At 42.9% G+C, this 25,985-nt stretch overlaps 2 protein-coding genes across 7 annotated transcripts in view; one reads left to right on the forward strand and one right to left on the reverse strand.

Moving 5' to 3' along the window:
* The window catches only part of WDFY4 (WDFY family member 4), a 290,100-nt gene that overhangs the window by 216,830 nt on the left and 47,285 nt on the right, over positions 1–25,985 (forward strand). The gene's annotated exons all lie outside the window — the stretch shown is intronic.
* Positions 9,729–25,985, reverse strand: part of LRRC18 (leucine rich repeat containing 18) — a 28,950-nt gene continuing 12,693 nt past the window's right edge. For 2 of the 6 annotated variants that reach the window (XM_034662848.1, XM_034662846.1), the window contains 2 exons: positions 18,133–18,236; positions 9,729–10,587 (listed from right to left, as the gene is read on the reverse strand). In XM_034662848.1, the coding sequence (XP_034518739.1) occupies positions 9,729–10,496 (768 nt within the window). In that variant the 5' untranslated portion in view covers positions 10,497–10,587; positions 18,133–18,236. Of the gene's footprint in view, positions 10,588–18,057; positions 18,110–18,132; positions 18,237–25,985 lie in introns of those variants that run through there. The other 4 variants (XM_034662847.1, XM_034662845.1, XM_034662849.1 and 1 more) reach the window with 3 other exon arrangements.

A 25,985-nucleotide genomic window follows, 5' to 3' on the forward strand; every position in this document is an offset into this window, starting at 1 on the left:
TGGTGGGGGTGGGGGTAGGGGAGCACAGTGGGCTCAGCTGAGACCAGAATGCTTGGGGCGCAGGGAAGAGGGGGGAGAGGTAGCAGGGGCTAGTTCATGCAAGCCTTGGGGGCTGCTGATAATGGTGTTGGCTTTTACTCTGAATAAATGGACAGTATTGGAGGAATGATGTGACCTAACTTATATTTTAAAAGAATCACTCTGGCTTCAAGAATAAGCATCGTAGGTCGAAGGCAGAAGTGGGAGTCCAGTTAGGTGGCTTTGGCAGTAATGCAACCGAGAGATGCTGATGCTCTCGATCGAGTTGGGGGGGTACAAAGATGGTATGAAGTGCTCTGTTTATGGACACGTTTTGACGCCATGTCTGCTAGGATCTGTTGACAAATCAAGTGGTGTGTGTGTGTGTGTGTGTGTGTGTGTGTGTGTGTGAATTTAAAGATAAGACCAAGGGTTTAGGCTTGAGCAATTGGAAGATGGAATGGGAAGACTGCAGAACGAACTACTGCAGGGAGTGGGATAGCAGGAGCTCAGTTTGGAACATGTTAATTTTGAGATGCCTGCCAGACGTCAAGGTGGAGGTGTCATGTAGGCCAGTGGGTATATAAATTTAGAGTTTAAGGGAAAAGTCCAGGTGAGATGGAAACTTGGAATCTGATGGCTATGTGGGCCTATGGGAACAGGATCTTCCAGGACCGTTCTGCACCTGCCTGGCATAGCCCCAGCACAGCTCCAAGCATGGAGGCCCTTGGGAAATATAAAATGGAAAAGTTCTGGAGTCAATTGGGAACAATGCATAATGCGCCAGAGAAAGGCTTATCTAAGCTCGTGGAAGGTGAGCTTTGACAAAATGAGGAAGCCCTGGTGGAAGCACTGGTCCTAGGCGCTGGGACCACCCAAGCAGGGACCTGGTGAGACAGTGTTGCAACAGCCAGCAGTGGGCTTTGAGATTAAATTGATTTGGGCTCATAGTAGGTGCTCGATAAATAGTGTAATTCCTTCACTTAGTTTTAGCTTCACTTGCTGTATTTGTAGGCGTGTATATGGAACAATTGATTAAAAACAGGTGGCTGTCTGTGCTCCCAGACCTTGTGCATCTCTCCTCGACAGCTCTTCTTCTCCCATCAGCCACACTGGACCTTCAGGAGTTCCAGAGAGGAAAGGGAACAGTGGCCCCCAGCCTTCAGAGGGCTTGGCTGGTCATTGCCCCATGCCTAGAGCAAACTTAATTATTTTCCATTTGGATTACTAAGGGCAATGCCAGATCCATAAAGTAAGTCTTGAAAAATACCCATCTTCTTTTCAGACATTCTATGAAACTTGAGCTTCTCATCTCTGATAGAAGTGTGCAGTTCGTTCTGAGAGTTTTCACCTAGCCCAAGAGTCTTGGCCTGTGCTATAGGTTTTTGTATCTTCAGCTCCCAGCTTTTGAGAACTGATTTGGCCTCTCTGCAGGCCATTCCCTACATGTAGGAAACCTGAGCTTTGGGGTACCAGAGTTTNCCATCAGCCACACTGGACCTTCAGGAGTTCCAGAGAGGAAAGGGAACAGTGGCCCCCAGCCTTCAGAGGGCTTGGCTGGTCATTGCCCCATGCCTAGAGCAAACTTAATTATTTTCCATTTGGATTACTAAGGGCAATGCCAGATCCATAAAGTAAGTCTTGAAAAATACCCATCTTCTTTTCAGACATTCTATGAAGCTTGAGCTTCTCATCTCTGATAGAAGTGTGCAGTTCGTTCTGAGAGTTTTCACCTAGCCCAAGAGTCTTGGCCTGTGCTATAGGTTTTTGTATCTTCAGCTCCCAGCTTTTGAGAACTGATTTGGCCTCTCTGCAGGCCATTCCCTACATGTAGGAAACCTGAGCTTTGGGGTACCAGAGTTTTGCCTAGAATTCCCACGACAATGGCTGTCTCCATAACTGAATTCCAGGAAGGTTCTGTGGGCCTGGATCCTAAGTGGGAAATACTTGCAAAGTCTTGGATGAACCTGGGATCTGTAAGCCATCTGTGGCTCCCCATGGTAAAAGACTAGAGCATTCTGATAAAAGCATGGTGGCATCATCAGATATTGATAGGGTGCAAGATTTCTGCAAGCCTCCAGGGGTTTCTCATAGAAAGCCAGCTAGACACTTTGCCAGCTAAGTGTCTGGCAGCCAGAAAGTCCCACAGGCAGGCTCTGCTGAGGTCTGAGGAGGACTAGTTGGAAGACTAGAAAGAACAGCTGAAGTGACAGGGAAGGCCGCTGTTTGAGAATGTCCATGTGAATAAACACATCCTTACACTCGCAATTCTCTGTGCCCTCCACGAAAGGTTGCAAACAGCTTTGAAATGAAATGCAGGGTACAATGATCATTTTTAAATGACCCCAAAATTCCTTTAAGGGAGAAAAAAATAGATGTGATCAGCTACCTGGGGTGATCTAGTTACCTAATTGTCCTGAAAATAACAACAAAAAAATACAATTGTTCTGGGTTACATCATTTTCCAGTGACAGAAAACAAGAAATAGGGGGCTCCTCTTGGCCGGGAATATCAAATTTGTCCTTGTCTAAAAGGTAGTTGGTACCAAAGAAGGCAGTTCCCTTTTTACAATATAAGAAAAAAGAGCACTGCAGAATTTAATCTTCTATACTGATGCTCTGAAAAAGTAGGGCTCTACCATTTGGACTTATTTCTGTGCAGACATTTCTTTGGGATGCCAGCATTCTATTTTTTCCCAGTGGTCTCAGTTCACACTGAACCCAGAGTTTAGAAAACTTTGTATAGAGAAATACAAAGCATGGATGCCTATCTGGTTCTTCTCACAAATCCCTGTTGTATACAGCACACACCTTTATTTTTTAATTTTTTATTTAAATTCAGTTTAGTTAACATATAGTGTATTATTAATATCAGAGGTAGAGGTCAGTGATTCATCAGTTGCGTAAAACACCCAAGGCTCATTACATCATGTGCCCTCCTCCATGTCCATCACCCAGGTACCCAATCCCCCTACCTCCCCTCCAGCAACCCTCAGTTTGATTCTAGAGTTAAGAGTCTCTTATTGTTTGCCTCCCTCTCAATTTTCATCTTATTTTATTTTTCCTTCCCTTCCCCTATGTTCATATGTTTTGTTTCTTAAATTCCACATATGAGTGAAATCATATGGCATTTGTCTTTCTCTGACTGACTTATTTTGCTTAACATAATACCCTCTAGTTCCATTCATGCCATTGCAAATGGCAAGATTTCATTCTCTGTTATGGCTGAGTAATATTCCATTATATATATACACTACGTCTTTTTTATCCATTCATCTGTCGATGGACATCTGGACTCTTTCCGTATTTTGGCTATGGTGGACATTGCTGCTATAAACATTGAGGTGCTTGTGCCCCTTCGAATCCCTATGTTTGTATCCTTTGGATAAATACCGAGAAACACACACACACGCCTTTAAATGGGCCAGAGGTATCCTACCATATCAATGGTCCCTGAAATGCTCCCTTGCTGTGTCATCAAGGCAAAGTGTCCCTGGGCTGGAGTGGGCTATTAGGTATGAGGCAGAGCTTGTATTTGGGACCTGATTGTATCTGGGTATTTGTAGTTTCTGAAATGTTCTCTCAATTGTATAGCTTACTTAAATATAGCATTTAAAATGAAATGCATTTTTTGGCAAAGTTCTGCAGTTGAGTGTTGTCAGAGTTTCCTTTATAGATTCTCTTTGAAAAATAATGAAAGACAAAGCTCTCAGAAAACCAACCATAAGAAGCTATAAATTCCCATAAGATGATGATCTTTCAAGACAATCAATCACACCCTCACAGGCACCACTGCTAGCAGCATGGAGGCTAAAATTCAACTACCTTTCCTGCCCATGAGGGCTCCTTCAGTCCTGCTCTCCAGAGATCAGCACAGTTGACTAGCTGGGAGGCTAGGAATCTGTCACGTATGTGATTACTTTGATAAAGATAGCTTCAGCCTCATCACTGAGTGCAGAAACATGCTCCTTGTGCTTCGTGGGAAAGCACAGCCCTGGGGTCGGGGGAGGCAATGGTAGACACTGCCCAACTCAGACCTCAGCATCTAGAGCAGAGTTGCTGGACCAGAAGTGAATTAAACAACCTGGTGGTATAACCAATACTCCAGCATTTAGGAACTTTTCACATGGTTGGCGCAACAGGCTGTGAGCAGCTGAGTCCGGTGTCCTGCAGTGAACCCTACCCGGGTCATGCATAGACCTTGGTTTCGGGCCCCGTTCATGTTACTCTTCTCTCTCTTGCTCATATCACCTCTTTGCTATATCCTTAGCCATGACTCAGATCCACTTCTGGGTAGAAGCTGAAATTAAGCCTCTCTGTCTACACCAACCCTGGCCCCTTTGTCCTTCCAGCTCCACTCAGTCATGTTGCTTCCATGGGGCCAGGAGGGTTTGGGGTGAAAACCCAGAACTATGAAGAGAGAGACTTGCTGGTTCCAAGTCCCCCACCCAGCTTTCTACTTGTGCTCAGTCACCACCAGAAAACCTGGAACATGGGTAAAGAAGCCATACGTTTCTTTTTATTATTATAGCATCTTCAAGGACGAAATGAACAATGGATAATTTTAGATTAGTCTGGTGAACTGAGGTTAAGTTGGTCTTTCTCCTGAAATGCCTTAGCTCTTTGGGATGGCTGTAGCTTGTCATATTTACTCATAAATTAGCACTTGGCAGATGGACAAGGATCTGTTTATTGCTGCATCTAGGCTGCAAAATTGTTTAAAAAAATTTTTTTTATTTTAAGATAACTATAGATTCACAGGAAGTTGCAAAAATAATACATAGAGCCCCCATACAGCCTTCTCTTAATTTCCCCATATGGTTGTTACATTTTATGTAACTGTTGTACAATTTCAAAACCAGGAAGTTGACATTGATACAATATGTGTGCATAGTTCTGTGTCATTTTATCCTACGTGTAGATTCCATAACCACCGCCACTATAACATAATCAGTTGTTTTTAGCACCACGGAGATATCTCTTGTGCTACCATTTTATCGTCCTGCCCACCCTCCACCACCTCTCACAGTGTTAAAGCCTGGCAACCCCTGATCTGTTCTTCAGTACAATCATTTTGTTCTTTAGAGAACGATCTAAAAATGGAGATGGGGATGGAGATACAAGAGACCGAGGCAGTGACTCCAGGTCATGGAGGCAAAACACAGCAAGGGCAGAGGTCACACAGGGGTCACCTAGGTCATGGCTGGCTTGCAGAGAGGGCAGTGACTGAGTATGTGACCCACGGAGGTTGGCCTTTTTTAACTTAGAATAACGTTACTGAGGGGCGCCTGGGTGGCACAGTGGTTGGGCGTCTGCCTTCGGCTCAGGGCATGATCCTGGCGTTATGGGATCGAGCCCCACATCAGGCTCCTCCACTGGGAGCCTGCTTCTTCCTCTCCCACTCCCCCTGCTTGTGTTCCCTCTCTCGCTGGCTGTCTCTATCTCTGTCAAAGAAATAAAATCNAAAAAAAATCTTAAAAAAAAAAAAAAAAAAAAGAATAACGTTACTGAGATCCATCCAAACTATTGCATGGATCAATAGTATGTTCCATTTTATTGCTGAATAGTATTCCAGGATATGGATATACCAAGGTTTGCTTAACCATTTGCCCATGGAGAGAAATTTGGCTGTTTCTAGTTTGGGGCCATTACAAATAAAGAAGACTATTTACATTTATGTAATTATTGAAATGTTAGGATATAAATCAGCCATTTTATTTTTTGTTTCCCTGTTTATGTTTTTCCCTGTTGTTCATTTCTCTGTTTTTCTTTTCTTTTCACCTACCTGTGCATTACTGAAAGATCTGTTAAATTTATTTTTTTTAAATAATATTTTTTTTATTATATTATGTTAGTCATCATACAGTACATCCCTGGTTTCTGATGTAAAGTTTGATGATTCATTAGTTGCGTATAACACCCAGTGTACCATGCAATACATGCCCTCCTTACTACCCATCACCAGCCTATCCCATTCCCCCACCCCCTCCCCTCTGAAGCCCTCAGTTTGTTTCCCAGAGTCCATAGTCTCTCATGTTTCAACATGAGATCTGTTAAATTTCTACTTTGATTTATCTGTAGTACTTTTGAGTATATTTCCTTGTATGAATCTTTTGTATACATTTTAGTTGCTTGAGGGATTGCATTATACATACGTAACTTACCACAGGCGACTGGCATAGAGACTTTACCAGTTTGAGTATAAAGACCGTAAGTCTTTCAAGTCTTAAAGTCTTCTTATAAAACTTTAATTTTCTATGACTTATGTCTATCATCTTCTTAAACATTTCCTCTATATATGTAAAAAAAATTCACCAAATATTTCCCAAAGTCATTTTCACACACAGTCTAAAGCAAAGAAAGGCAAAGTGAATTTAAGAAGCAAGTCAGTATCTTGGCCAGCACCAGAGAGCCTGGCTTCCAGAACGTTCCCCTTACCACTCTCTTTCTTCTCCTAACTGAGGGCTTTTCTTCTCCAGAGTCCTTTATTCTTGTTGGCTGATTAGTCTTCAAGTTTTTGCCATAAGCTACTCTAGGGAGATGTTGAACGGATCCTGGGGATGGAGACACAAGAGACTGAGGCAATGACTCCAGGTCATGGAGGCAAAACACAGCAAGGGCAGAGGTCACACAGGGGTCACCTAGGTCATGCCTGGCTTTCAGAGAGGGCAGTGACTGGTTTAGCCTAAATAGGGTTTTTGATCTGTTTGAAGAAAGCGAAACCCCAGGGTTTTCCTACCAAGTGTTTTTAGGCTTAATACAAATCTCAGGAAAGAAAAGTGACTATGTATTTTAGAGCATGAAAGAATGTCAGCATCAAACCTTTTCCTTGATGAGAAAAAAAGAAAGAAAATGTGCCAGATGACACCTAACTCATCTCTATCTCCACTCTTTGCTTCATTCTACTGCCAGGGTTTCCTGGCTAACAAGATGTCTAATGTGACTATCTCCTGCAGCAAATCAAAGCCCCCTGCACATTTATTTATCAGTCCTGGTGAAGGCCAACACATTTACAACCCTTTCCTAAGACATGGCTGTGAGAATGAAAGCATTATAAAGCACCCAGACCAATGGTGGCAGAGAAATGTCGTCTTGCACACCAACTGCGCCGTTGGCCACGAATCCGGGATCGATGCCTGGAGGTGCTGAGGACCAGGTGCAGTAGTGGAAGTATGGTGTGCCCACAGCAGGAGAGGGAGTAGGGGGCAGGTCTGTGGTCCAGAACAAGATCCTGCCTAGCGGCCCCCAGGGGCATTTTTTCTTAATTCCCGTTCTCTGCCAATCCCTCTGAGTGACTAAGAGGGGAACACCAATTCTAAAGAAAACGTGTCTCCAGGGGTTAGAAATGAAAATGGATAGTTCCAAATAACTGGCCACCACTCTCTGTTTGGATCATATGCCCTGCACGGGTTCTGGACTTCTTGGGTGAGGCATGAAGTAGCTAAAACAGCAGAGTGGCTACCTTAGGGACATGTTCAAGGCCCCCCACGTGCTAGGGGTGGCTCTTGAGCCTAAGGCATGACATCTCATCACACATGTCATAGACGCGACTGCTCCGTTTGTCTTGGGAAGGGCTTCTAGTAAATCACTTCAGACATTCAATGAAAGGGAAAACGTAAAGGATGACACTCTCAAAGCTTACCAGGATGCAGTAAAACAGATTCTCTAATATGTTACTGATAGATACATAAATGTGTAATCTTGTAAACTGTGATAGCATGTATCAAAAATTATTTAAAAAAAACACAGTTTAACGTATTTGCAATAATGAAGCTATGCCAAGAAAATAATGTAAAATAGTTTTTAAAGTCTTCATCATACAGGCTTTCATGACGAAATGACTTCTATGAGTGAAAAACTGGAAACAACTTGAATGCCCAATAGTAACTTATGTGTGTTTGTTCAACTGGCTTGCAGGTGTTTTAAATTATGGTTATTAAGACCATGTAACAACATGGATTTCAAAGCAGGATAAAAATGAGGTAAATGCTGTAATTTCAACTGCATATAAAAATATATACAGAAACATAACTCGTAAGGAAATCTGTCAGTATTATAGCTGGCTCACGCTGCAGAGATGTGGATACTTTAAGAAGTTATATTTAAAACTATGTTGTGGTTTTGTTATTTTTATAACGGAAAACATTTAATAAAGGGAAAAGCTGAAAAGGGAATTTTGAATCGTATTTTCGGAGATTTTGGAGAAAGTGTTGTCACAGCTAAGCATTACAGAGGAAAGTAAGCAGTGAGGAGGGAAGAAATGAAGTATGCTGTCTGCTTTGCTTTATCATGTGAAAAAGAAACAAGCTAGTCCCACTGAGTTAACAGATGTCCCTGGTTTTCCACTGACCACTGCAAAACCTGCCACCAACATAGGAATGTCTTGATTAGGAAAAAAAAAAAGTTTTCCTAAATATATCTTCCTTGATCCTTTCCTTTTAGGCAGTACAAAGGTATGAGTGAGTGTGAGTGAACAGTACAGGGAAGGTTCTCGGCCACTGTGAGAATTGACTCCACCACTGTCAGTGCTGCCAAAGATCTAGCATGACTAGGGACACCGTCCAACGTAGTATCTCAGCTTTGAGATGCACCAAGCTTTGGTTCGTGCAGAGAACTGACTTCTCCTGAGTACTTTGTGTGCTACCTGCTTTGGATGCACAACAGCCCTTGCATCTGGGGCTGGTGTTACTCCCACTTTACAGATGAGGGAACCAAAGCTAAGCAAGATGTCCAGGGACATGAAAAGAAAGAAGCAGAGCTGTCCTGAGCCTAGAACTGTCCAGCTCTAGAATCTTTGACTTTTCTCTATTGCAGGCCAGCCCTGCATACCAGTTGGCCCTGATCTCCTAACTTTCTCAGACAATAACATTCTGTTCTGTCTTCTTTCAACTGGTCTGCACAGGACAAGGCAAGCTTCCCTCCCCCCACCCCCAGACACAGCCCCTGCATCTAGCACAGTGCCTGGTAAGGTATTTATTTATTGACTGCACCAACCCATACCTGAACCTATTCTTTCCTTACTCCCACAAGAGTCTGGAAAAGAACTGGACATAATAAGATGGGAATGCAATCTCATTCCTTCACAGACAGTCAAGAGCTTGCAGATTCAGTCTAGAAAGCTCCTAGAACAAATTGTGTATGTGCAGACAAGAGAAAAAAAAAAGTTAGTACTGGTTCCAGCCCAAGATATTACCTGCCGATACTTAATGATAATCTGCCCATTTCTATAGCTCAGTTTTGTCACCTTCCCAAGACTGAATGTCCCTCCACCCTCCTACCAATCCTTGCTCTGAGATTCTTGACCTCCAAAGCTCTGAACCAAAGCATTCCCACAGAATGAACTCCACATTTGGGAGCTGGCAGTTAGTCCTGAAGTGCATGACAATGTGACTAAGAGCGTGCTGGCAGTATTGGCTGCCCTGGCCACGGGTTGTAGGCAGGAAAATTCTGGGAAGAATGAGGATGGATGACCCTCTTCTGATTCATTGTGCCTGTATGTGTGGGTGTTTGCATGCAGAGAAGAGAGAAGAGGTAAAGAACTAAAAGCCCTTCGGTCAACAAAATCACAAGCCAGGGAGGAAGGGAAAGGTATTTTATGGGCTTGGCTGGAGGAGATGTTGCAGGAATGGAGGGATCCCACAATGCCCTGGAGATGCAGCCTCCTGCCTTCTCCCCTCCCTCCCTTTTCCCTTCCTGCCTCAGGGTCCCAGGTCACCTCCAATCTTCCTGGGAATCCTTGGCCATGGAGTTGGGTGAGACCAGATTGGAAAAGATGGCCTTTCTTGGTGCCATTGTGGCCATAGTCTTGATTTTGTTCAGCTTGTCCCGGGCTTGTTGGCATTTTCTGAGGCAATTCGAACAAAGATCTTTCTCTTCTACCAGATATAAGTTGTCCAGCCTCTTGATGGTATCTATGAATGTATCTGACTCCTCTGCCTTGGGAAAGGGGTTTCGCTTTGTGTTGAGCTTTTTGAGCTTGGGGAGCTTAGAGATGCTCTTGGGAATGCTGGTCAGCAGGTTGTCATGTAACCCCACCTCATGGAGCTCCTTCAGAGCACCCAGCGTGGTGGGCACACTGTCCAGATGGTTCAAGCCTAGGTTCACAGTGCGGATATTCTTGAGCTGATTGAGCTCCACAGGCAGCCCGTTGGTGGTCAGCCTGTTGTTGCTGACATTGAGGTAGAGCAGAGTGGTCATCTGGCCGATGGACTCAGGAAGCTTGTCGAGGTAGTTGCTGTGCAGGTCCAGCCACCGCAGGTTCTGGAACTTGGAGATTGATTCAGGGATTTTTCTGATCAGATTCCGGCTAAGGTCGAGCTCATCCACATCAGTCAGTCTCAGGATGCACTTGGGGAAGTTGGTAATTCCCATCTTGCTCAAGTCAAGGCGTTTTCTCCCATCAAATGTGATTTTGATACAATTCTTGGCCACATTGAGGGTGATCTTCTTGCCCTTGGGGCCTTTCCCGCCCTTGGCCATGTTCTTTTAGTAAGGGTGTATGTTTGAAGCGTGTTGTTCTGTTGGTTGGTGATTGGTTTGAGGGAAAAGTCACAAGAAACTGCTAGATATACTGTGACAAGAAGAGAACAGATGTCTAGTTAGGAGATGACATGAGGGCACTAGACTCCCCCCAAATTGTAATGCTTCACTCACTAGTCGTTAAAGGAGAGAAAGAGGAGGGTGAACAGAAATTAGGGCATCAGCAGAGGTCACCTAGCCAAAGATCTTCAGCAAATTCAGTGTCCCCTTTGGCAGTGCAGCGTGAGCCTGAAGGATGTTCACTGCCCCTCTGGCTGTACCATTCCCTGACATATGAATCTCTCCATTGTCCTGGACTCAAACATATCCCACCACCACCAAGGGGTTTGTGTGTGTATGTGTGTGTGTGTACGTGTGTTCTTGTCTATCTGCCACTTCCCAGACCCTCACAAAAATCTAGTGTTTCCCTACAGTTATCCCATGAGTCCCTAGGGGCAGAACTACTGAGTTCTCAGAAGCAGCATAGCCTGGATATGAGGGAATAGGTGGGAGTTAAGAATGCCTTATGTATTGCATCTCTCCTCACCTTCCTTCTGGATCCAGAGGCACCAGTCAGGCCTGACTACTGTCATTGCGGTACAAAGGAACAACACAAAAGCGTCTTTTACTCAGCCCGAAGTGGGTGTGTGTGCCTACACCTCGCTGAGTGCGAAGGAGCGAGGGTTGAGCCTGGCAGTAAGCGAATGCTGTCTTTTCTACTTCCTACCCCCTACGCTTCCTCCCCTTACACCCTTCATGCTGCAATCCCAGTGTAAACACCTATGCTGCTGCCATATGGAGAAGTATAGAATGGACAGAGTCATGGGTAGATTCTGGCCTCAGAATGCTTGGCTTAGAAGTCTAGATCTGCATTAAAGAATTTTCTTAAATTTTCAGTGCCATGGTTTTCTCATTTATGAAAACAGCTCCCTTGTAGGGCTCTTGGGGAGTGTAAATTATCTAAGCTATAAATTGCTTACAACAGTGCCTGGCGCATAGTAAAAGATTGATTAATGTTAACTATTACATATTATTATCAGGAACTTTGCACATATTCCTTTCAATCTTCAACAATCTAGTAGGATCCATAGGATTATCTCCATTGTGAGGAGAAGAAGACTGAGGCTTGGGAGTGAGGATGGTCTTTAGTTAGGAAGAGTATGCAAACTGTCCTGTCCTATTCTAGAGACTCTTTTCTAAAACGTAGTGCTTCTTGCTGGCTGATTTCCTATTTTGGACCAAGGGTCCACTCTGGACGAAAGCATGCTGTCAGGAAACAGTGCTTGCATTAGCTCCATTTCCCCACAGGGATGAGTGGGAGAGATGCCCTGCAGTTTATATAGTTCATCATTCAGGCCCTTTGTCAGGAACCAGGTTTACAAAACGCAAGAAGCACCAGCAATCGGGGTATGAGAATCTATCATCACACGTTTTCCTCATGCAATAATCCTCAGTGTCAAAAGGAACTGGGTAAAAATTACCTTCCACGTGCTTACTATCAATCTTGCTATTGCCATTCCTAGCTAAGGTCAGAGGGTCCTACCCTACACAAGTCATCCTGGGATAGAGATCTCCATGGTAAACCAATGAAAGCATTCTCAGCTCTCAGCAGCACTGATGTTCTTTCAAGCAGGCCCTATAAGCTGCACCTATACTTTAGAAACAATGAACGAACCATGTTCAGGCATAATTGGCTAGTTACCCAAGACAGTACTGTGTTTGCCACTCCTGAAATTTTTATGTCATGCAGTGTTGAGGAACAAAAAAGGATAAAGCAGCTTAGAAACAAAGGCCAGGGTTCTAGCCACAGTTAAGATGGAGTAAGCGCATCCTCCCTTGTCTCACCTATTGAATGCAACTAAAGGCCCCAGACAGAACTTCTGGAGAAGCTGAGGATAAGATGAACAATAAGGTAAAAAGATATCTGAGGATAAGATGATAAACAGTATCGGACAGATTGGAAAAGTAACTCAAAATAAGACCAACTTTGCAGCAGTGGTGATGGAAAGATTTACAAGAAAATCCCCTTTCTATGGCCAAAACCAAGAAAGGGGGTCTTTTGGGATTATAGAGAATGAGGGAGATCTCCTGGTTTTTTCCCGTTTATTTTTTCTATCCTCTGCTGCCTCAGCCCCAGGCAATCCCATATCACTAGAGTCAGCCAGGAAGGCAGCTAGAACTCTGAGGGAGGAGGACCATTGTCTTTGACCAAACTTCAGTCCCAAGGACATGGAGGTTGCTCTTTTCTCTCTACCCTACTGCCATTTGGCCCCAGAGGTAGAAATAGTGGCAGGAAGTATACAGCAGATTAAGAAAATAAAAATCCCCAGATTTCTATCCAGAAGACCAAGGAGGGAGGCCACTCCTAGAGCCACAAAGGGTGATTGTAGAGAGGAGGAGGTTTAATTAGGTTGTATATGCACCCTGGACACACATTGAGATGGCTATGCATGGATAGAGCCCTGAACAGGATCTTTAGTACCTAATCCCAAACTGTGAACCTCAAAACTTTGAACGTTGAGCTGAGAGGTAGACCACTGCACAGGGAGAGGTACTGATTTGAATAGCACTGCAAATTCTTTGACAACTGAATGGACACTATAACCATAGTGTACAGAATCTACAGAAGGTGTGCCAGAACTTGTAGCCTGTGATTGCCTCCTAAAATACATATATATCAATATCAATATATAGGTATATCCTAGAAGAAGGAGAGGAAAAATTGTGGTGCAGAACAATATTTGAAGGAAAAATGGGTAAAAACTTTTAACTGTTGGTGAAAGATATAAAAATGACAGATGAAAGAAACTCCATGAACTCCAAAGAGGACAAATAAGCTTTAAAAAAATCCACACTCGGACATATAATCAAACTACTTAAAATTAAAAACAAAAAAATTCACCTTCACAACCTGCCAGAGAATGCATATTATCTGTAGGGTCCAGCAATGCGAATGGATGTAGGTTCCTCACTGGAAACCATGGGGGCCAGAAGTACTGGAAAAATATTGTTTTCAAGTGCTGAAAGTAAGGAACAGTCAGGAAGACAGGGAATGAAGGTGTTCTGGATGAATGAAGGCAAAATGAAGACATCCTCAGATGGATGAAAAATAAAAGGATTTGCTACTAGCTGAACTGCTGTACAAGAAATTCTAAGGGAAGTTCAGACAAAAGGGAAATGATGTTAGGAAGAAACTTGGACTTGGGAATAGAGGAAGAGTTATGGAAATGGTAAACATCTGATAAACATAATAGACTGCTCTTCTCCTCTTAAGACCTTTAAAAAATGTGTGACAGTTAAAAGCAAAAATTGTAACACTGTCAGGTGGGGTTTTCAATGTATGTAGATGAAATACATATGACAACTACAACATAAAGGGGGAAGTTATTGGGACCTATATGGTAGGTAAGATTTTTACACTGCTTTGGTAATATATTAATTCTAAGCAGGCTGTGGAAAGTTAAGTATGTATATTTTAATCTCCAGAGTGATCACTAAAACAATGGACAGACAGAGGAATAAATGAAATATATACATTAAAATGAAACTAAAAAAATAAGAAGTCAAATAACCTAAAAGGAAGCAGAAAAGGCAAAATGGAAAAAACAAAAGCAACTATTAAAATGGTAACCTAAATCCAAACATGTCAATACTTCCATTAAATGAAAATGACCTAAACACAGCAATCCAAAGTAAAATTATCAGAATGGATAATAAAAGAGCAAGACCCAGTTATATGCTATCTATAAGAAATCCACTTTATATAAACGAAAGTAAGTTGAACTAAAAGAATGAGAAAAGATATACTATGCAAACACTGAAGGGAAACAAGTGACATTATTAGCATCAGACAACCTATATTTCAGAGCATGAAAATTTACCTGAGATTAAGAAGAATACTACATAAAAGAGACACTTCATCATGAAGGTATAAAAATACTAAATGTATATGTACTTAAGACCACAGCTTTGATATAAAAGAAGAAAAACTGATAAAATTGAAAAAAAGAAATGGACAAATCTATAATTAGAGGTGGAGACATCAATACTTGTCTCTCAACCAAGAAAACAACTAAACAGAAAATCACAAAGGACAGGGCTTTTCAACCTTGGCTCTCTTGACATTTGGGGCCAGATAATTCTTTATTTTCTTTGTGGGTAACAGGGGTGGGGCAGTGATGGGGGAAAGGCTTGTTCCATGCAATGTGGGATATTTAGCAGCAGAAGGCCAGAAAAGTCTATGCACTAAATGCAAGTAGCTCTCCACTAGTTGTAACAACCAATAATGTCTCCAAACATAGCCAACTCCCCAATGGGGGGCAAAATCGCCTCCAGATCAGAGCTGCTACTATAGAAAAAGTGAACATTACCATTAATCAACTGGATCTAATTGACACATAAAACATTCTACCTAGCAACAGTATACACATTCTTTCCAAGCACAGATGGAATATTCACAAATATGGACTATATTCTTGGTTATGAAACAAACCTTAACAATTATAAATAAATCAAAATAATGTAAAGAATGTTCTCTGAAAATAATGGAATTAAGTCAGAAATCAATATCAGAATGATAACTGAAAAATCTCCAAATACTTAACAAATCACATATTTATAATTATTCATTGAGTCAAAGAAATCTCAAGGTAAATTAGGAAATGTCTTGAACTGAAGAAAATGAAAATAGAACATATCTAAACTTGCGGTATGCAGCTAAAGCAGTGGTTAGAGGGAAATTTATAGCTTTAAATGTTCATACTAGGAACATTTTAAAAAGTAAGAAAGGTCTCAAACCAATAATATAAACTTCCATCTTAAAGAACTAGCAAAGAATAGCAAAAAAACCTAAAGCATGCATGTAGGGTAAATAATAAAGAAAGAGAAGAAATTAATAAAATTGAAAGGAGAAAGACAACAGAGAAAATCAATGAAACTAAAAGCTGTTTCTTTGAAGAGATTAGTAAAATTGACAAATCTTTAGCCAGACTGACAATGCAAAGAGAGAGAGAAGACACATATTATGAATATCAGTAATTAAAGAGAGGAAATGACTAAAACCCCACAGACATAAAAGGAATAATAAGGGAATAATATGAACAACCTTAGAAAAAAAATTAGACGTCATCAACCACAAACTATAAAAATCTCACCGATGAAGAAACAGAAAAACTATGAAGACCAATATTTATTAAAGAGACTGAATTCATACTTGGACCTTCCCTCCCATAATTTCCAGACCCAAATAATTTTATTGACAAATTCTACCAAACATTTAAAGACAACACCAATTTTATATGATCTTTTCTGAAAAATTGCATTGTTTTTATTTTTTTTAAAACTCAGTTAAAAAAGACTAAAACATTCTTTCAAAAGAGACATCTAAATGTGTTCCAAATTTTGTATATGGGCTTAGGTTTTGTAACCAATAAAAAAAAGCTGCTATCATATTGAAAAACAAATATAAAAGGGAGCAATGCCTAACTTATTTTCTAAGGCCAGCATTCCCCTAATGCTAAAATTACACAGAGACAATATAAAGAAAGAAAACTATGGACCAATATTCCTCATGAGCATAGACACAAAAATCCTCCATAAAATAGCAAATTGAATCTAGCAATATGTTAAAAGAAAAATATATGACAACCAAATGGGAAGGCAAGTTTGACTCAATACTCAGAAGTAAATGTAATGCAACATATTAAGAGACTAAAAAGAAAAAATACAGGATCAGTTCAACTGATGCTAAAAAAAAGTTAACATCCACTTATGACAGCAAACCAGTAATAAAGAGTTAATGAAGAGTTTAGGCTCTTCCTTAACCTGAGGCTCTTCCTTACCCTGATAAAATGCTTATACACACCCACACTCACACCCACACATACACACACACACATGCACACACACACACTCACACACACAAACCCTATATTTTGTATCATACTTGGTGACAGACTAAATGCTTTCCCCCTAAGTTTGGCAACAAAGCAAGAAGGTGAACTCTCAGTATGTTATTCAACATCATATCAGAAGTTCTAGCCAGTGCAGTAACACAAGAAAAATAAAAGCAAACAGATAGGAAAGAACGAAATAAAACTCTCCTTACTCACAGATCATCTGCTTGTCCACCTAGAGAGTTCCACAAAATTTAAAAAACACTCTTGGAAGTAATTAATGAGTTTAGCAAGGTTGCAGGACATAAGACTAACACCTTGGTTAACACACAAAAAATCTTGTCTATTCCAGCAATAAACAACGGGAATATGAAATTTGAAAAATAATAACGCTCCAAAAAATAAAACTTTTGTGTATTTCACATAAGTAATAAAAATGTACAGGATTTCTATGATGACAATTACAAAACAGTGACGAAATAAAGCAAATAAGATCTAAATAAATAGAGAAACATAGCATGTTCATGAGTTGAAAGACTCAATATCGTTAAGTCTATTAACGTTAAGTCTATTAACCAATTAAATTGGTCTAAAGATCAATGCAAATTCCAGTAGGATTATCTGTATACATGAATGAACAAATTTTAAAATTTATATTGAAAGGAAGAGGAACTAGAAATCCAAAAAATTCTGAAAAAGGAAACATGAAGTTAGGGGTTCATGCTTCCAGTGTTAAAATTTACTGTGTAATTACAAAATGTAGTTTTGGTGAAGGGACACATACACAGACCATTGGAATAGAAAACACTCCAGAAATAGAGCCACACAAATATATCCAAATGGTCAAATGACTTTTGACAAAAGTTCAAAGGAAATTCAATGGAGAAGCAATGGACTTTCCAACAAATAATGCTGGAACAATTGGTTACCCACATACAAAAAAATAATAATAATCTCAAACTATTGAAATTAACTCAGATTAACTCAAAATGAATCACAGATATGAATGTAAAGTGTAAAACCATGAAACATCTAAAAGAAAACATACAAGAAAATCTTCATAAGCTTGAGTTAGGCAAAAGTACAATCCATAAAAAAATAAAAGAAAATATTGACAAATTAGACTTCCACAAAACTTAAAATTTCTTCTCTGTTAAAAAAATCAAGAATCAAAAGACAAGCTATAGAATGGAAGAAAACATTTACAAATCACATGTCCTACAAAGGACTATTACCTAGAATCTATAAAGAACTCGAGGTCAATGGTAAGAAGACAAACAATACAATAAGAATAAAATGCCCAAAGGATTTGACAAGCGTTTTCACCATAGAAGTTACATGGTTGGCAAATAAACCCACAACAAGTTGCTCAACATCATTAGTCACGAGGAAAATGACAATTAAAATCACAAGCAGATACCACTACACAGTTATTAGAATGTCTAAAATAAAAAAAAAACCATAAAAATCTATACAGTACAAAGATTTGGTGAGAATACAGAGCAACCAGTGCACTCATGTACTGTATGGTGATTAACACAATATAATAAAATAAAATTAAAAAAAAAAAAGAATGTTAGTCTGAAAAACGGTTTGGCAATTTCTTACAAAATGAACTGTATACTTACCATATGACCCAGCATTTCCCCCAACTAGGTAATTACCCTAGAAAAACAAAACTTTAGGTTCACACAAAAACTTACTCATGTGTGCTTTAGCTGCTCTATTCATAATTGCCAAAACAACCCAGGGACCTTTTGGTGGGTGGATGGATGAAAAAATGGTGGCATATCCTTATCACGGAACACTGTTAAACAGGAAAAGGACAAATCCATTGATACATACAACAACTTGGATGAATCTCAAAAGCATTTTGCTGAATAAAGGAAACCAGTCTTGGAAGCCTATATGATGAGTGGTTCCGTGGATATAGCATTCTAGAAAAGCCGCAGTGACAGTACAGAAAACAGATGAGTGGTTGCCAGGGATGAGGGGCAGGGAAGGTTTGACTACAAGGGAGCAGCAGGAGGGAGCTTTCTGGGATGCTGGAACTGCCTATATCCTCACTGTGGTGCTTATGTGAAACTGCACATTTGTAAGAGCCCAGGGAACTGTGCACTAAAAAAAAGGGGAAATTTTACCATATGTAAATTTACAGTTTTTTTAAAAACTTAAAAATATGTGGGGCTCCACTTCTGTTTCTGTCCTTCTCACTGTGGCTGCTTGCTTGGCCTGGTTTAGAAGTCTGTGACTTTTTATGCCCCCACTTAGCCCTGTCCTGCCCGGTAGAGGGCATCCGGATATGTACCATGTGGCATTGCTCTGGCACATGTGCATATCTGCACAGGGAACAGTATGCACAAAGTGGTGCGTCAGAGAAACTGTCCAACTGCACTTGAGTTGAAATCTTAATTTAAAGAAAGATGGGCCAAGAGCAAGGGATCCTGTGCTCTGATCTTAATGTTTATCAATGACTTTTCTGCATGGCAAGGTTGCCAAATTTAGCAAATAAAATTACCCATTCTCAGCCAAATTTGAGCTTCAGATAAACAACAGATAATTTTTAGTTTACGTGTGCCCCGAACATTGCATAGTTCTGTATTTTTTTTTTAAAGATTTTATTTATTTATTCGACAGAGATAGAGACAGCCAGCGAGAGAGGGGACACAAGCAGGGGGAGTGGGAGAGGAAGAAGCAGGCTCATAGCTGAAGAGCCTGATGTGGGGCTCGATCCCATAACGCCGGGATCACGCCCTGAGCCGAAGGCAGATGCTTAACCGCTGTGCCACCCAGGCGCCCCATAGTTCTGTATTTTATTTTGCAATTCTATCCCATGGGTCTGAACAAATAGTAAAATTTCCTTTGTTCATGAACCTTGTATTAGTCCTTTGGGACTAATTTAAGCCAAATCGATGTGCTTATTCCTGCATTCATTCATCTGTTCACTCACCGAGTAAATATATTGAGAGCCTATTAGGTGCTACACAGGTGAGCAATAAAAAAAGGCCAGTCCCCAAGCTCAAAGATCTAAAACCTAGATTGTTACTGATTCTCCTGAGCTCCCCAAACTTTGGGCTGTCTTTTGTATTTCTTATATTCAAGATAAAGTTCGGCTCGAACACAATAAGCATGGGCTAGAGGGGCCCTGGATGAGAAGGATGCTTCCCGTAGACTGAAGACCCACCTAGGTGAACCCTGCTGAGCCTGCTCCCCAGAACCTATCCACACTCTGATAAGAATCCCTCCACTGCTGATGAATCATGGGAAGGCAGCAGCATGGAGCTGCCCACAGAGGACTTCTTCATTAAAGAGCTTCTCTCCAACAGGCCCTTTGGCTCTGAGCCTGCTCATTGATTACCTGCAAGGCAAAGCAGGGGCTAAGATAATGCACCCCACCTCCTCCCCAGCACATCTGGGTCCCCAGTCAGCCACAGGCTAGATGAAGCATGATCAGCTTACCTGGCTGGAGACCTTGCTCTTGGTTATGGAGAATACGGTGTGTTGTATTTGCTTAGGGTCCATCAGGACCCCCTTAGCTGCTGAGTGCCACTGGAAGCAGACCAGTGCCAGAAGCCCCCAAAGACCAGGAATAACCCTTTTCTCTTTCAACTCAGAATGGTCAGCATCCTGCCCAGTTCTACCCATCGAGTAGGAGAAAAGTATGGGCAAAAATGTGTAAAACTCATGATCTTTTGATTCAACAAAAACTGGTTAGATGGTCTGATATTACCAATTCACAGAATCATAAAATGTCGGAGTGGGACCAACAACCCTCACAAGGGAAGCTGGAAAATGGAGAAGGAGATATAAATTGATAAATGGATAGATGGATAGATGGATGGTTGGACAGAAAGATGGACAAATGGATAGACAAATAAGAGATTTCATATCATCCGAATAGCTGAGAAGCCCTAAAACAAGAAGGTCTTAAATGTGCTGGGTCTTTTCGTCTTGAACAATTGGTTTTTATACTTCAGAAAAACTGGACCAGTTGGTTGATTCTAATTTCTAATTAATTTTTCTATCTAGTCATTGTGAATCAAACAGCATGGTGGGACACCCCATGGATATCTAAATTAAAAACGTAATGGCAACCTTTATTTTAATGCCGTCAAAATATTTGCAGGCATTTTTTTAGTTTTAAGATTGTTATCACCACTATGATAATAGAATTTATCCTGTGCCTCACACTCATGTGTCTTTACGTTTCTAATTAAGACTGACTTTGTATATATCTGATATCTTTAACATCTTGCTAATGTGATCTCACAATAATTATTTCACTCTTTGACTAATGCATTGAGACACAGGGTAGACACACTGTACAACTGAAACCCCAAAAGTCATTGCTGTTTCCCAGCCAGTATTTGGAGCTAACTTTTCATGCTGTATGGGTGAGAAATATCTTTTGCTTGAGGGCCATCTCTTAAGGGGAAATAATGTAAACTTCCTTCAATAGAATCACTCATTCCAATGGCACTGCACTTACTCTCTCCTGACTTTGATAAGACCCATTCACTGGACACGTAAGAGGCCAGCCTCACCTCCATTGTGACTACTCACGTGGCTTCAAATCATTGCCTGCGCCCTCCACCCCTTCCCCAAACGTGCTGTACCTTCTCATAAGCAGCTAGGTGGCAGGTGGAGATGTGGGTGGTTACTGTGGGGCCGCCCGTGGAGTGCATCTGTCTGGAACTGCTGGCCGGGGCTCTAAAGTAGGCACTAACATTTGACTCGGGCAGAGTCTGCACTGGGGGAAAGAATTACCATTTGTCTAGTGCCCACTCCTGGCCAGGAACTGTGCGCTCGTCTACTGCTTTACAGCGTTAGCTGGTTTCCAGAGTATAGGCTCACTGGGGGTGTAAACATGAAGTGCTTTTGTGTCTTCCATCCCTGCCCCCAGCTGTGTTAGGTTGAGTCCCTCTTTCCTGTGGGCAGAGAGACAGATCGCTAGGGATAGGGGACAACCTGGAGGCAGAAAGATGTCTGTGGAGCTCAGAGCAACAGCTCACTGTACATGCGGCACAGTTGATGGGGAGAGATGCAGACAGCAGGAGTGGGGTCTTACAGGGACCCCATGATTGTGGGAGTTTCCTGACGACATCAGAAGATCCACTCAATATCATTTACTCAGGTGACATGTACCAAAGTAACGATTACAGACCTGCGGTGGGGCCCTTCCTCTGTCTCCACAGCAACCATGCAAAGTGTCATTCCTATCTTTAGAATAAGAGAATTGAGGCTCAGAGAAGTCAAATGACTTTCCCAAGGTAACACAGACAACACAGCACAGCCAAAGCAAACCTAGATATGTCCCATACCAAAGCTTAGGATCTTTGTGCTATACTATGCTGCCTTTCTTTTCTCTTTCTACTGTTGCCTTTGCTCTAGCAGTAGGCAACACTTATCCTGGGGGGCACATTGGCAGCCCCCTGACTCCAAGGAGAAGAAGGCGTTCTGGAATCCTAGCATTTCCAGGGTGAAATACACCTGGAACAGAAATTAAAGCTGCTTGTCCCTCATGTCCCCAAAAAAGTGTGCTGTTGGCTTTGGAATCTGTTGTCCCTCAGCCACACTACTCCCCCAGGACCCCCATAGTGTGAGCTTCTGGCCACAATGAATGCGTCAAGAAAGTAAAGATACAGATTTTTCATCCAGCGTGGCCGGGAAATGTTAGCTCACTGCATTCCCAGGTGCTCACCAGAGACTTGGGGCCCTCCTCTGCCCCAGGGGCCTGCTGGCTGTGTAGGGGTCCTGCGAGGCTGTATGCAGACCACCAGAAGTTTGATTTTCACTGTGTGGGCTCACTGTAAACTCTAACCCCTGTAAGATGCACGTCTGATCTTCCCGGACAACAGGCCATCCCCATGTGTCAATCACATGATGCTCTCCACCCCCTCTCCATCCAACACAGACATGCTCAGCCCTTAGAGCACATCATGCCTTCTGCTTCGCAAAGCCACATCCCCTTGCCATTTCATTCAGTCCTCACTACTCTCCTGTGAAGTGAGAATATTCCTCCTGCCCCAAGATAAGGATGCCGTGGGGTGGAGTGCGGCATGAAGTAGTTTATCCAAGCTCACACAGCTCCCCTTATTCCAAGGTTTCTGGGTGGAACGTTCTTTCCATGATAATAGAGCTGCCGCAGAGTGTCTGTGTGGAAATCATCAAGTTCACTCCATGTGGCAGTTATCTGGTTAATCTGATCAACGCAGCTTTAAGTATCTTACTGGGCTATTATGCATGTGTGGCTCTGTCTGCCCCTAATAGTATTTACTTCTCCATCCTGAGCACCAGTGCGGCTGTGCACATGTGCTTCCTGGGAAGCCGTTATCTGTCAAACTGCCCCCTTCCCCTGGCGGATAATAAGAATTCAACTTTTATTTGGAGCAAAAGTTCCCAGGGGGTCATATGGCCCAATAACAAAAGATTCTGATTTCTTATTGGTTTAATAGCATCTATTTTGTAATTCTGAATGTACTCTGTTTTAATTGGATTTGTTAAAGGAACAAAAGGGAATAGGTGCCTTACAGTTAAAATAAAATATTAAGATTATTAGTTTAACAGACTAGAAACGCCTTGTTCATCAACGAACGCATTCAAAACACACAAACCAACCTCCACACACAGGAAAGCAGAAGGACCAGTCAGTCCTGGTACCTGGAAACCTCAAGAGATGAGCGTTAATTCAATTTCAACCAACGTGGTTTAAATACTGCTACTGCCAGATAGATGTTATTGCATTTTCTCCCCACAGCCTTGGCCTTTCCTACAGATAAGGCAATGGGCCCCGAAAAGTGGCCTGGAAGGGTGAAAAGTACAGGGGCTTGAGACCCACCTGGGTTGCCACCTGCCTCCCCCTCTACCATCTGGGGGACCCTGGATGGTCCCCTGAGCCTCACTGAGCTTCAGCTCCCACTTCTGTGAACAGATCATAGAGTGGCTGCTTCTGAAGGTGGGGTGGGGGTGAGCGAGCCCTGGGGGCCTGCCTTGTGCCTTTGTGTGCTGGGGGAGAGGGGAAATAGTGGCATGATCAGGACAGCGTAACTGGTCAACAATGGAGCCAGGACTCCACGGTTCCCAAGAAGTAGAAATCTGATTCAGGCTCCAGAGCCCCACCTCCCTACTGTGGCATTTCTGCCTCACCAGGGGCACACTTTGGATTACTTAATCCTGCAGAACGAGCAGACATAGCTCCTTGAGGCACAGGACCCCCAAGATCGCAGAGACAGGGGCCGTGCCCTGCGGGTGTGCATTTCTTCTGTACCCCACCTGGCCCCGGGGAGAACTTGCTGAGGGGCGAACACGACAGGGACCCCTGTGTACCCTGGAGGCATACACTGGTGGGTACCCTGATGTGGTGCCCTCATCTGCTGTAGGAAGGCCCCCAGCTCCGAGGGGGCTATAAATCCTCCTGCTGTGAAGCTGTGAGATACTGTGAAGGGGAGCCCTGAAGATATACCTTAAGGGAACAGTTGAACTTCCCATGGCCCTTTTGGATTTATTCATTCATTAACAATAGGTCCCTGGCAAGTGCCATGGATGGGCATGGTTTTATACAGCAAGCGACACGAAGGAGAGGAACAAAAGCAAAGAAGTAAAAGATGCCAGGTGGCAAGGAGTGCAAGGGGGAGAAAGAGTCAGGACACAAGAAACAGAGATGGGGGTGGGCGGTAGGGTGGCGTACGTTTCTGGAGAGGGTGACCAGGAAGGGCCTCCTTGAGAAGAAGACATCCGGGCAGAGACTGAAGGAAGCAAGGATCCAGGGAGATGGGGAGGGGCTTCTGGATAGAAGAAGCATCAGATGGAAAGGCCCTATGGCAGAGGGGAGGGGAGGAATAAGCACAGGGGAGAAGGAGGGGGGTAGATGGAAGGAAGGAAAGAGAGAAGGAGGGTGGTGGAAGGGAGGGAGAGAAGAAAGGGAGGCAGGCAGGCCAGAGGCACAATTAAAAACAAAATAAGCAAAAAAGAATGAGAACAGACATACTCTGGCTTATTTTCCAAATAATACTCTGGTTGAAAAAAATCCCCAGGGCATGTCAAACCAGAGAGAGAAAGGCAGGCCCTACACTTCCCCCAAGGCCATCCCAGACAAGCCTGTGTCCTCTCCTCTCTAACTTCTATCTGAGACAGGAGGAAACCCAGACTCCCGGCTGGCATCAGCCATGGTGTGATGCTGGGCTTTTACCTCGCTGTGAAGTGTGTGCCCTCAGATAGGGTCTCAGGTCCACCAGGAAGCTACCATGTGCAGGACCCCTTACATGCAGCCCACTGAGTGGGAGCCCTGGGGGGCTGTGGATGAAAACCAGACATGGCAGGGAAGTTGACCAGGCTGGATGAGAACTGTGTCTGCCATGAGTTCCCTGGGGGCCATGGCCAAGCCACTCACCTCTTCTCTGTCTACACTCCATACCTTGGTGATCTCACCTAGTCTCATAGCTTTAAATACACGAATGACTCCCCAACTTTTGTTTCTTGTCTAGATCTCGCCCACCCATCCCAGACTTATGTATACTCTGCCTATTTAACATTTCTACTTGTACTATGTAAAGACATCAAAATATATTGTGTCCAAACCCAAGCTCCCTGTCCACCCGCTGCACCTACAGCCTCCTTCCACCAGGCCAACAGCAGCAGCATCTCGTGTGTCAGGCCCCAAACTGTGGCACCACACTCAACACCCCTTTTCCTCTTAGGTTCCATGTTCAGTCTGTCAGGAAATCCTGCTCGCTCTGGGCTCAAAGTAGATCCAGCCAGAATCCTACCATTGCCCACCACGTGCCCAGGCACCACCCTGGGTTGAGTCACTGCCCTTTGCCACTGGGCCTTTGTGGTGGCCTCTTATCTTGTTTTCCTGCACTTGTCTTTGCCCCATGCAGTCTGTTCTCAACACAGCAGCCAGGGGATTTCTGTTACCACAGCAAGTCCCACCATGTTACTTCTTGGCGCACAGCCCTCCAGTGACTCCTGTTTCACCCAAGAAAGGACTGGACACTTTCCAGTGGCCCCATGGCCTGACCCCCCCCCACCTCTCTGAGGGGCTCCCCACCACTCGCCCCCACACTCACTCCATATCTACCGCCCAGCCCGGCCATTCCTCTAACCTGCCCCCACAAACTCCTCTTTATGGCCTTTGCTCCAGCTGTTTCATTCTTCTGGAAGGTTCTTCTCTCAGATATTTACTTGACTGACTTGTTCATCTTCTTCAAGGTTTGGGGTAAAATTTACTCTCTCAATTCAGCCTGCCTTGATCCCCCAATTAATGATGCAAACTGAGCCCCAACACGTCTTGATCCTCCTTGTTCTGCTGTACCTTCTTCCATAACACTTACCACCTAAATACTATTTTATAATAGGCTTACTTGTGCTTATTTTTATTGTCTGTCCCTTGTTTTCCTCCCCTAACAGACTCTAAACTCCCAGTGCCTGGCATGCAGGAGGCCCTCAGTCAATCTTGGTACCAAAGTCATCCCAGTTCCCATGACCTTAGACAGGGGTCAGCTTCGTCCCAGATTCCACAGCTTGCAACAGCCGCTGTAGAATCCCTCTAGGCCCA

Source organism: Ailuropoda melanoleuca, chromosome 6 (genome assembly GCF_002007445.2).
Source record: "Ailuropoda melanoleuca isolate Jingjing chromosome 6, ASM200744v2, whole genome shotgun sequence".
Taxonomy (NCBI): domain Eukaryota; kingdom Metazoa; phylum Chordata; class Mammalia; order Carnivora; family Ursidae; genus Ailuropoda; species Ailuropoda melanoleuca.